Below are 13,030 nucleotides of genomic sequence, written 5' to 3' on the forward strand. Positions count from 1 at the left end.
CTCAGCCTTCCAAGTAGCCGGAATTACAGGCATGCACTACCATGCCCGGCTGATTTTTGATTTCTTGTAGAGATGAGTCTCGCTGCCCAGGCGGGTCTCGAACCCGCGGGCTCAGGCAATCCACTCACCTCAGCCTCCCAAAGGCGCGGGATTACAGGCTGAGCCACCGAGCCCGGCTAGTAGTGTGACTTTCAAACTTCCCTCCACACTTCCTGCTTTTAAAGCCTGCCCCCTGGGTGGGTGTTATAAGGCTGCTGTAAGATGATGAAACGTGCCAATAAATGTCCTACTCTGGGACTGCTGTCAGTCTTTACCTCCAGAACCTGCACCAGATGGATTATTTTTTCTTCCCAAATGCATTCAAGCTGCAGTAGTGAAATGAAGGCACCTTTTCTGCCACATGACTATTCAAAGCAAGTAGAATATGGAACAGAATTTTCTTCTTTAAAAAAAATTTAAATTTCCTCATATTAAAAGTAATGGCAACCCCATGCAGAAACTTAGGAAAATATAAAAATATTTAAATAAGAAAACATACGTAAAATTTTCCCTCTTATTTTGTCCATACACTTTTTTAATTATTGTTTTTTTATTTTACAGATGTGGGGTACAATTCAGGGTTAGATATGCAAATGTTCATTATCCAGATACCCTTGGTAACGAGGTGTGTCTCCCCTCCCCTGGCAATTTCCCACTACTGCCAATCCCTTTCTTATAGTATTACGATCGTTGTTCAAGTTTCGCTTATGAGTGAGAACATGTGGTACTCGGTTCTTTGTGAAAGATCACTCAGAATTATAGCCTCTAAGTCCATCCAAGTTGCTGTGAAGTCCATAATTTTGTCCTTCTTTATGGCTGCGTAATATTCCATCATGTATATGTACCACCTTTTTTTTAAATCCAGTCCTCTTTTGATGGACAGCATGTTTGATTTCATGTTTTTGCTATTGTGAATAATGCTGCAATAAACATGCGTGTGCAGGCGTCTTTTTCATAGAGTGATTTGTGTTCCTCCGGGTATATTCGCAGTAGGGGGATTGTGGTGTCACATGGGTCCATATGCTTTTAGTGTACACAAAAGTCAAGGGCACGCAAACCTGTATAGTCCTCTTGAAGTGTGTAATATCCCCTCAGAAGCATTTCCTATGTCATTTAAATCACTGTAATTTTTGTTTTTAACTTCTGCCAAATATAAGATGCAGTTGAGCATAACACTCTTCCTTTTAAAAAAGCAATTCTTGGTGGTTTTCAGAGGGTTTCCATTTGTCTTAAAACTGTCTTTCCCTGTTGCTACATACCAGAGTGAATTCATACATTAGAAAATGTTCTTCCACTTGGGATGAAATGCCACCAGACTAACAGATTACCTAGTGATAATGATTCCAGATCAACTAAACGGAGGAAGACAAGTTCGCAGCAAATGTGGAGGAGACTTCAGAGACATCTGTGAGAAGGGAATGAGAAGTTATTGTTTAAAGGGCACAGGGTTTCAGTTTTACAAGATGAAAAGAGTTCTGGAAATGGGGATGGTGATGGTAGTACACCATTATGAATGCGTTTCATACCACTGAATTGTACACTTAAAAATGACTGAGAAGGTAAATTTTAGGTTATGCATATTTTACCACAACAAAAAAGGGGAAATTTTTGATTATTGCTAGTTTTTTATTGCTGTATATCACACTGCATTGAATCTTTTGCTTTTAGTAACTACACAGAAAGACAAAAGTTTCACAAGAGAGTGAGGAAAGCTCAGCCTTCTCCATTTGTCTTAAAACTGTCTTTCCCTGTTGCTACACACCAGAGTGAATTCATACATGAGAAAATGCTCTTCCATTCGGGATGAAATGCCACCAGGTTGACAGATTACCTAGTGATAATGATTCCAGATCAACTAAATAGAGGAAGGCAAGTTTGCTGCCAGCGTGGAGGTGATTTTCAGGGACATCCACGGCAAGAGATATCCAAAGACTCCACCAGGCAAATGCCGTGGTAGGTTGCTAGGTTGCAGAACAGCATCAGAGTAGAGATCAGATTAGATGCTTACTTTTCAGAAAAAATGATTTGCTACTGGAAGGAGGCATCCTTACTCCAGTGGCTCTGGATCTGATTTCTCTGATTATCTGCCATGTGTCTCCTTATTTCAATTTGCAGAATTATGCCCTTCTTAGAAATATCTCTCGGCTGGGCTCGGTTGACTCAACCTATAATCCCAGCGCTTTGGGAGGCTGAGGCGAGTGGATTGCCTGAGCCTATGGGTTCGAGACCCACCTGGGCAACTTGGTGAGACCTCATCTCTATAATAAATAAAAAACTAGCCGGGGTGGTAGTGAGCACCTGTAATTCCGGCTCCTTGGGAGGCTGGGGCAGAAGGATCACCGGAACCCAGCAGGTCAAGGCTGCAGTGGCCGGGAACGTGCCACTGCACTCCAGTCTGGGCGACAGAGTGAGACTCCAACACAAAAAAATAAATAAATAAATACATAAATAAATACATATCTCTCAAGGCATAAATATAAAGTTAAAAGAGTCAATAAAAAGCCCAAAACTATGAAAGCAGTGACCAGCACTACAAAAATCATGTTTGAAATATTGAAAAGAAATCAGTATCTTAAAGCAGCATCTATGAGAAAGAAAATGTAAAAAATGTGTTGTCCAGTAATGGTCAGAAAATGGACACCAGACCCACCTATTCATCTGACCTCTCTCTCACTTGAACGTCTTACTTTAAACATGATATGATGTTTTTCCTCCTCCCAAATCAAATCTTATGTCAGTTAATTTTATGTTAGATGAAAGAAATCTCTTTGTAGAGTCATGTTTAGTTAACCCAGTATGAAGGCAGATAGAGTGTCACCCTGAAATAGCTTAATTTAGGAAGATATTTGATGTAAATGATGTAATTGCTTTCTAATGAAAATTTGCCCAGTTTTAAAAATAGTAGGCTGACTTAGGAACATTAAATACTCTCCCCTGCCCCCCCACCCCGTCTCTTTCTTGTTTCCCAGACCCCAAAGAGGAATTCAACACAAAGAATGTGCTGTAGTCTGTTAGGGACTGAATCGTGTGCGCACCCCCCACCCATATATATATGTTGAAGTCGTATCCCCTACATCCTCAGAATGTGGCTGCATTTGGAGAGGGGGTCTTTAAAGAGGTGATTAAGGTTAAATGAGCTCATTAGGGCGGACCCTAATCCAATCTGACTGATGTCCTAATAAGAAGAAAAGATTAGGATCCAGACACAGGACAGAGGGAAGACCATATGAAGATGCAAGAAGACAGCCATCTACAAGCCAGGGGGAGAGGTCTTAGAAGAAACTAACCCTGTCAAGAACTTAATCTCAGACTTCCAGTCTGTAGAGCTGAGAAAATAAGTTTCAGTTGGTTAAGCCACCTAGAGTGTGGTACTTTGTTATGGCAGCCCTAGCAAATTCATATAGATTTTTAAGAGGTTGGACCTTATCTCTGATTACTTGATGGGTATAACTGAGAAAATAGGATTTGATAAATAGAACTTCCCATTCAAAAGTAGCATGTATTAGCAAAAAGTCCACTAGAGTTTCCTTTTTAATTTCTCTCAGTTTGTCTGTTTGGAACTTTTGTCAAAGTTGTATCTAAATGCTGGGAAAAAACATGGCACCTAGCACATAGTAGGTGCCCAAATAAATCTGTAGAATGAGTGATAAACAAATGGTTTGACCATGACTGTCTATTATGAGTAATGGAATTGCATCTAAAAAAAATCACACTGATTCTACATTTCTATCCGCAAAATTTCAATGGTTGGATATATAATAAGTTATTTCTATTGACGCAATTAAGATACACTCAAATGCATTCACTGTAAATTCCATTGATATATGGTATAACTTTGATATAAATACCCCTCATTCCTCTGTAGGTTTGAGTATGTCAGATACCCACAGATTTCTGCTTGATCATAGGAGAGTAATACCCTAGAGTTACATCACATGCTCACTATTTTTTTTTTTTTTTTTGAGTTGGAGTCTCACTCGGTCGACCGGACTGGAGTGCAGTGGCCGCTCCCGGTCACCGCACCCTCAACCTGCTGGGCTCTGGTGATCCTTCCGCCTCAGCCTTCCGAGTAGCTGGAATTACAGGCATGCGCTACCACGCCCGGCTGATTTTTTGATTTATTGTAGAGATGAGGTCTTGCTGCCCAGGCGGGTCTCGAACCCGCGGGCTCAGGCCATCCACTCACCTCGGCCTCCCAAAGGCGTGGGATGACAGGTTGAGCCACCGAGCCCGGCACACGCTCACATTTTGAGAGGCACTTTCATGTCCTCCACGTTCTTTGGTCTCCATACCTTTCCTGTGAGTTGGAGGGGGCACGTAGATTTTTCTTTGGAGCTGACATACATCAGTATTTATCCCCCAGGAACAGTGTCACCCTGACGTCTTGAGTGATCCCAGGGCCTCAGAAATAAGCTCAAGTGCATGCAGTTTATTATTACTCTTCCTTCATTCAGCTGCATCTGATAGAGTCAAAAATCACAGTTACACTATGTAACGAGATGGTGGCTGATTGCTTGTCCCATCTTCTGGGACTCTAAATTTCTTCTGGAGAAACAACCCCTTAGCATAGCCCTGGAGTATTCCCGCAGCATGCCAGTCCAAGGCTCTGGCCGTGGCTTTGTCTCGCTCTAGGCATGGAGCCAGGTCGGCATTGCCAGAGTCAAGTCTTTCCCAACCTTGTTCCAGACTGATGTGGCATCCCTCATTTTCAGCAGCACGCACTTTGTTTATACCAAGGCCAAGACTCTCATGGGGATCCTGAGCCCAAAGGGTTGGAGTACCCTCTTGGTGTCTGAGGCCACAACTGAAACAGCCTGGAAGAACATTCCCTGCAAGAATCACCTCTTCTCCTGGCTCTACAACTGTGGCCGTCAAGGCCCTGTCCAAGGTCCTGTAGCTGTGTGGGGAGCCCCGAGCTCAGGCTGGACCCCATGTGGCCTGAGCCAGAGTCCAGCATCCTTCCCACTATATCTGTGCAGAAGAATCAACTAGAAACTGGTTAAAAAATACAGATTCTGGGCTTTCTCCCCATAGATGCAACCTAGGCTCAAGAAGGGAGGGCTCTACAAACGTGCATTTTTACCCCCCAGCTCCAGGTGTTCTTTTGCGGATAGTCAGTGGTGCACTCTTTGGGAAAAACTGCACTATAAAATAATGCCGATAATGCAGTTTCTTCAAACACTGGTGTCAAACGAGTTCCTACTGGGTATGATTATGCACCTCGTAGGGTGCACAGGAACAATTATTATGGGAACTAAATTTAACTAAAATGCATACCAAGTGAAATAGGCGGCAGGTGCGCTTGAGTTTTCTTGTATGTAAACTCCAGCCGTCAAAGGTGGGAGGAGGACAGAGGAAGCATGAGGCTGCTGGAATCATGCTGGAAACCTTAAAAAAAAACACTGGTGCGTGGGCCTCCCTACCCAGAGATTCTAATGTAATTGTTTCGGGATGAGACCTGGGCATCCGAGCTTGGATGAGCTCCCAGGTGACTTAGCAGCCCTGGATGAGAACTGATGCTCTCAGCAGAGCCTGGCTCCAACCAAGGGACACCTGGTGCGAGCCGGAAGTGTCAGACAGCCCTTAGGCTAAAAGAGGAGGCTGAATGTCCCCATTCTTGACTCAGTGCTTCTGCATGGACTGCGTGTTTAGGAAAAGCATAGGCAGGGATATTTTGATTTTTGTTTTTTTGTTTTGTTTTTTGAGTTGGAGTCTCACTCTGTCGCCCAGGCTGGAGGGCAGTGGCACGCTCCTGGCCACTGCAGCCTCGACCTGCTGGGCTCCGGCGATCTTTCCACTTCAGTCTTCCACCAAGTAGCTGGAACCACAGGTGCGCGCTTCCATGCCCGGCTAATTTTTTGATTTATTGTAGAGACGAGGTCTTGTCAAGTTGCCTGGGCAGGTCTCGAACCCGCGGGCTCAGGCAATCCACTCACCTCGGCCTCCCAAAGTGCTGGGATGACAGGCTGAGCCACTGAGCCCAGCCTGATTTTTTTTTTTTAAGGTAATTTTTGAAATGGCTCTCCTATCCATTGCTTTTTCCCTCATCTCTGTTATCTGTTAAGTATGCAACTTTCCATATATCTTTAAAAAAAATAACCACGTGTAAGGTAACAGAGGTAGTCATGAAAAACAACCCTCTTCCCATGCCTGACAGGACACAGAGCTTCTCACATTGCTAAGATCACACACGCTGGTTCTCCTGTGGCCATGAGGACTTGCAGTGTTAAAAGTCCAGCAAGAGGAGAGAATTCAATGATTTGAATAAATGAATATTAATCCTGCTCTGAAGAAAAGAAAGATGCCACTGTGCTTGCTCTCTCATCTTGTGAAGAGCAAACGCTCTGCTACCAATATACACAAGACATTTCCCTCCAAATAGTTTTCTCTTGAATTGAAATGCAGATGCCTGGGTCCCACCCACAGTCTACAGAACTGGAATCTCTGGAGCTTGGGGAAGCCTGATGTTGTAACATCCCACATGATTCTCCTGCATGTTGAGGTTTGAGAGCTGCTGCTTTAAAAGCTAAGCACCCCAGTTTTGCCTTTGGGCTTCCAAAGCGAAGATTCTTTGCGAGTAGCAGGAGTTCAGTAGTTACTGGTATTATTTTAGATCTTGCACAATTCCACACAAGGGTTTATTTTAAGCATGTATAACAGTGAACATCAAAACGGGGGACCAGGACACCCTGTTATCATGCACTAAGTGCTGGGGTATATTAGGTATCCCATGTTATTTTCTGCAGTGCTTTATACATAACCATATTCAAAACAAAATGAGGACAGAGGAGATTTCTTCTTCCTGGTCTTGACCTGGTTGGGTGCTTCATTAAAAATCATAGTACATTGTTTTGGACACACTAGTAATTTACCAGTAGGACATGCGATCTGCTGATTAGGAAGAATGAAATGCTTTGATCGTTTAAAAATGATTACTACACGAAAAGTCATGCTTATGCAGCTGATGATTTAAATGCTGTAAAACCATAGATGTGTCTTGATCCAACTCCCCCCGCCACCTCCAATTCTGATATATGAAATCAGCTGATTGTCACAGTGTTGGTCTAGGCAAACTTGGGCACTTAATTTCTATGGTTTTGCTCTTGGGGCTCTGACTCTTGTGGTGACAAGCAGCAGGGAGTGACTGAATTGGAGCCTAAACCAGCAAAGGTGAAGGACTGTAAAGGACTGAGACAGGGAGGATGCTTTCCCTAATCGCATCGACTGGTTCCTTGCAGGAGTGCTGACTCATCTCTCACGTAAACCTGCACCCCCAAGGTCCAATCCATCTCCAGAATTCCGACTTTCCTCTCCATTGAGATTGTGAACCTGTATTGGGAGGCACCTGGCCTTGGTGGAGGCGATTATCGGAATTAGATGAGATCCCCATGGACACATCATTAAATAGCCTAAAATAGACACCCAGCAGAGAAAACCAATTCACCAGTCAGGCTAATGTTTCCAGAACATGTAACTTTTTATAAACAGGTCTGGGGTAGCCGGGCTCGGTGGCTCAGCCTGCAATCCCGCGCCTTTGGGAGGCTGAGGTGAGTGGATTGCCTGAGCCCGCGGGTTCGAGACCTGCCTGGGCAGCGAGACCTCATCTCTACAATAAATCAAAAAATCAGCCGGGCGTGGTAACGCACGCCTGTCATTCCGACTACTCGGAAGGCTGAGGCGGAAGAATCGCCGGAGCCCAGCAGGTGAGGCTGCAGTGGCCGGGAGCGGCCGCTGCACTCCAGTCTGGGCGACAGAGTGAGACTCCAACTCAAAAAAAAACAACAAAAACAAAAACAAAACAGGTCTGGGTTTTCTGTCCTTTGGAATACTGAAAGGTGACATCAGGTGTACAGTAAAAAGCCTTAGATGAGAAAGTTGGAGGATTATAAACCAAGTTCTCTGGTGTCCCGGTGGCCCTTGAGTGACCGTTTACTGTTTTATTACTACAGACTGCTTGAATAACAGATCTTTTTCCATTTGCAGGAAACCGTGGCATCACACAATACTAAAATGATTTCATCCATAGTCGTCTCCCAGATGTTTGACGAGAACAAATCAAAACAAAATGGGCCCTCGTTACCGCTATCCTGTGTGATCCCTCAGCCTCGTGCGGATCACCGGGAGCCATCTCTGGCTCACCGCAGCGGAGTCAACATTCACAGGGCATTTGCGTTACTTCCGGGCAGATCAGGAATTCCAGCACCATCAGATGAGCAAGGACCTGAGACGGACCTGCCACCCAAAGAGGAGAACCCCCGGGGTGACCCCCACAAGGGGTTTTCGTCCATCACTATCACGGCCAGGCGTGTGGGCCCACCAGCCAGGGCCCTGGTGTGGGGGACCGTGGGGGACCCTCTGTGTCCCAAGTGCAGGACTGAGGACACTCTGCTCCATGACTCCCCGCCTCTGGTTAATGATACCCATCCGCATCCGCTCCATAGATCTTTTTCCTGCACAGAGTTCTCCAGAAATGGCTCCATGGTGAGGTTGAAGTTTCCTGAGACCCGTGCACGACTGAGTGAGGGACGTGAGTACTGGGTCACCCATGTGGATGACAAAGAGACAAATTTTTCTCCAGACACCTCCTTGTCAGGCAAGGGGCCACTGGTGTTCAGTTCCTGTGTCCACCTCAGGGTGTCTCGGCAGTGTCCGAATTCAATCTACTGTGTAGACGAGTCTGTCTCTGTCCCTACGGCACCGCCTCAAATTGCCAACCCCAAAATGCACAGATCCGTCCTGTCACTCAACCTCAATTGTAGTTCCCATAGAATAACAGCAGATGGAGTAGATGGCATAGCGAACGGAGAGCCAATAAGCAGAGCCCTGAAGCAGGAATTCACAAAGGGAAACCAAAACCTCCTAGGCCCGCGCTGGAACCCAGATTTACAAGCAACTCACTTGAAGGAAAACCCATCGTTGGGACGGGTGCATTTGGGGACCGGCACCTGTCCTTGGAGTGACTCCCCTCTGCTGGAAAACTCAGAGTTTGCAGATGTGGAAACCAACCAGGTCACTGTAAAAAAATGGAAAGAGTACCGTTCAACTCCCTGTCACGCCAGTGGCCATGCCAACCAGCTGTCCATTCACATTCCTGGCTGGAGTTACACAGCAGGTGAGTGGGGAGTCCATCCAAAGGGAGCGATCAGTGTACACGTCCTGCTAAGGTGGATGCTAGGTGAGTTTCTTCCATGTAATTTATTCCAGGAGGCATTTCTCAGTAGCGTTGCTTTGATCTGCGCCGCTGGAGGTTGCTCAGTGTTGATGTCTGATTGGGTAGGTTTTCATAGATGAGACTTTCGTAGCCTATGAGAGACCTTCCCTCAAATTCTTGTTTCCAGTAGTTCTAGACCATATGTAATGAATAGGAAATGATGGCCCCCAAAGGAAGTTAATTGACACCATGCCTGAATCACGTTCCAAAACAGGGTGAGAAGAGCCAACTGCCATCCGCTCCCAGATGTTTCATCTCTCTGGTGCCAAACACCTGCATATTTGGTAGTGTCCAGAATTCCGCACTTTTTACTTTTCAATCATGAAGTTGGTACTTCTGAGTTAGCTTCATAAATATCATAAAAACCTAGACCGCAAAGCTCCACAGTGGAGTGTATGCGCATGACAGTGTGTGTGTGTGTGTGTGTGTGTGTGTGTGTGTTTGTGTTGTGTTTGTGTGTGTGTGTTTGTGCGTGCGCACGCACGCGTATAGCAATTATAGGACATTTTCTAAATGCGGCAAGTCAGGAACTCTCCGTGCCAAATGGCACCAATCGCAGCAATTTTCTGTCTCCCTACTTGCGTCTTCTGGCATTTGTTGCTGTTTCTGCCATTTTGAGGGCCAGACAGAATTGCCGAGGTGGGCTGCCCTGAGGACTCTTCACAATGAAAATCTACCCAATCAGACGTCAGCACTGAGAATTTCTTGGGAAATTGAAAGAGGAAAGCAAGCCTCTTTAGGAGGAAAGAGGCCAGATTTTTCTTTCTCTGGTGTAAACATCTGATTTTCAATTCTATTTCCTGTGAGAGACTCTGGTTTATGAATTAGTGACTTTCCATTCGGAGAAAACACTTAAAGATAATAGTAGTAAAATCGAAAATGCAGAATGTGCATAACAATTTCACAGTTGCAATTTCTGTCTGTTCATGTTTTATTAATTAATAAAAATGACTGTGAGACATTTAAAGTTATAATGTGCATAGCAATGTTAAATGATGTAATTAATTTTAACAAGTGTATATATATATTGAATGCTCAGATAATTTGAGGGCAATTTTGACATGGTTTTCAGATTGATGAAACCATTGAAACGCCTGGATCTTACAGACTTATTACAAGAAGGAAAAACGTAAGCTGCCGTCAGTGTTCCAAAGATAAATCCCCCTTTCGTCTTTAAAGAGATTGCTCAGTCTAAGCGCTTCCTCTTCCATCTTGATGAAGATTCCAGAAATGCACAACCTGTATTGTTGTCTGTTACCACAGTTGAAGCACATCCTTGTTTTTACACCGTGTCTCATGGTGTGAAATAATCATTTGGATTTATAGCACTCCTCCTCAAAGGTTCTTTTTTTTTTTTTTTTTTTGAGTCAGAGTCTCACTCTGTCGCCCAGGTTGGTGAGCAGTGGCACGCTCCTGGCCACCGCAGCCTCAACCTACTGGGCTCAGGTGAGCCTTCCGCCTCAGCTTTCCAAGTAGCTACAGGTACGCACCACCACACACCAGGCTAATTTTTTGATTTATTGTTTTTGATTTATCACCAAGTTTCCTAGGCTGGTCTCAAACCCTTGGGCTCAGGCAGTCCTCTGCCTCGGTCTCCCAAAGTGCTGGGATTACAGGCGTGAGCCACAGCGCCCAGCCACCAAGAGCTCTTTAAAAGTAGCTAGAGCTAGATTTCAGACATTCATCTCAGAGGAGAGAAGCAAGAGTGACGAAATATTTCCCAACTTACTTTTTTGGCTTTGGTGCAGAGAAGATTTTTTAAACGATGATTTTGTGAAATGATGACTCCTGCAAGATATTTTATTAGGCAAATAGTACAAGTTAATTCTGTGTCCCACAGGCCGGCATCCCTCGGAACAACCATCAATCCCAAAGATTCACGTGTGGAGTACCTGAGTGGTCCTAAATCATGGGGTCTTTTTCTATATCATCTGAGGAAAGAGACATTCCTCAGAAGCATCTTGAAAACCATTTTTAGAGTCGCTGACCTATTATTTCCAGCTCAGTGAATGTGTACAAGTGACACTCCCCAAATTCATTTCCTCATCTGGGTAACTAGAGCAGAGGGTGAGACCGAGTGTTCTTGAAGCTTCCTTCGAGCTTAAATACATTTCTGCTTTATTTGCCTGCAGTGGACTCTGAAAGGAAAAGAGACTGCATGTGACTCTGGTCCCCTCAGGCACAAAGACCAAAGCCGAGAGCCCTGGGGTCCACGGTTTGAGGCCAGTGCCTCAGATGTATCCAAACGCACGGTGACACTGACACACGCATCCGTGTGCCGTGTGCTGCTGTCTCACTCCGAAACTAATTTTCAGGGGACTGCATTTCTTCTCAGATGACAAGAAAGCACATCTGTCCATGCTGCAGTGTTCTTGCCTGAAATTTGCAAGAACAGCTCATTGACTCTAATGACCACAGGCTGTCCTAGCACAATCTGCACGATGTTTGGAGGGTGATCTTGCTGACCTTCAGTCTTGACAAAGTCTTTTAGCCTTAATGCAAGTGCTTTCAGACCCCGGCAATGCTCATTAAAACTCAGAGGAGCTGTTTATATTTTCCCGTCTGAAACTGGAATCTTATCTGAGGCATTCTTGACAGCCTCCTGCGGTTACACATGCTATTAACGGTCTCCATACTTCATAGTTACTGAATCTGATTCTTTTTATCTGAAGGATTCCAAAATACCTCATGAGCAGGCTCCTCTGTTGGCTGCTTGCTGATATTCAGCTGCTTGGTAGGTACAGACTGGGAGAGTCTACCGACAGAGGCAAGGCAAATTTCAGTCCTAGTCATTAGGTCACTGGACAGAAAGTTCTACAGATTGTACTCTTGAACGAGCTTCCAGGATATACACCCAGAAAGATTTCTAGGATTCAGGAAAATGGGATACTTACAGATTGCACAATAAAAATAGGCTGTCTGCTGGAATGTAGCAGTCTAGTAGACATGTGGGGACCCGTTCTCCATTCAGGGGCTGAGGGTTTAACCATTGTTTCTCTCTCTCTGCTGGTCTCCTTGGTCCCTGCGTGTTTGAACTTTACATCTCTACTGTTAGCAAGCATTCTGCTAACCCCATGTATGTGGTCATTGTACAAATCCCCACATCTTTTTATGTATATATTTAAAATTTTTTTTTTAATTTTAAAGATGTGGGGTTCAATTCAGGATTAGGTATACAAAGGGACTCATGCAGGTAATGTTTGGGTCTTCCTTTGGTCCCCACTCTGCCTGGTTTGAGATCAGGTACCCTTATGATGATATGTTCCTCCTCCCTACCCTGGCAGTATCCTGCTACTGCCAATTCCTTTCCGATAGAATTATGATAAATGTTCAGGGTCCACTTATGAGTGAGATCATGTGGTACTATGTCCTTTGTTTCTGTGATAGATCACTGGGTATGATAGACTCTAAATCCATCCAAGTTGCTGCGAAGTCCGTATATTTGTCCTTCTTTATGGCTGTATAATAATATTCCATTTTGTATATGTACCACATTTTTTTAATCCAGTCTAGCTTCGATGAGCAGCATGGTTGCTTCCATGGTTTTTCTATTGTGAATAGTGCTATAATAAACGTGTGTGCAGGTATCTTTTTTGTAGACTGCTTTGAGTTCCTCCAAGTATATTCTCAGTAGAGGGCTTGCTGGGTCATATGGAAGGTCAATTTCTATTTCTTTCAGAAATCGCCACTGTTTTCCATAGAGGTTGAACTAGTTTGCATTCCCACCAGCAGTGTAGAAGTGTTCTCTTTTCTCCGCATACTCACCAGCATCTGTTTTTT

The 13,030-nt window shown here is 44.5% G+C and overlaps 1 protein-coding gene across 1 annotated transcript in view; it reads left to right on the plus strand.

The window, feature by feature from the left end:
* The window catches only part of CUNH10orf90 (chromosome unknown C10orf90 homolog), a 100,939-nt gene that overhangs the window by 10,089 nt on the left and 77,820 nt on the right, over positions 1-13,030 (plus strand). Inside the window, exon 3 of the mRNA XM_008050482.2 lies at positions 8,023-9,151. Within this exon, the coding sequence (XP_008048673.1) occupies positions 8,023-9,151 (1,129 nt within the window). The remainder of the gene's footprint in view (positions 1-8,022; positions 9,152-13,030) is intronic.

The sequence above is a fragment of the Carlito syrichta genome, unplaced genomic scaffold, assembly GCF_000164805.1.
Source record: "Carlito syrichta isolate Samal-C Ts95f unplaced genomic scaffold, Tarsius_syrichta-2.0.1 Scaffold147563, whole genome shotgun sequence".
Lineage (NCBI taxonomy): Eukaryota > Metazoa > Chordata > Mammalia > Primates > Tarsiidae > Carlito > Carlito syrichta.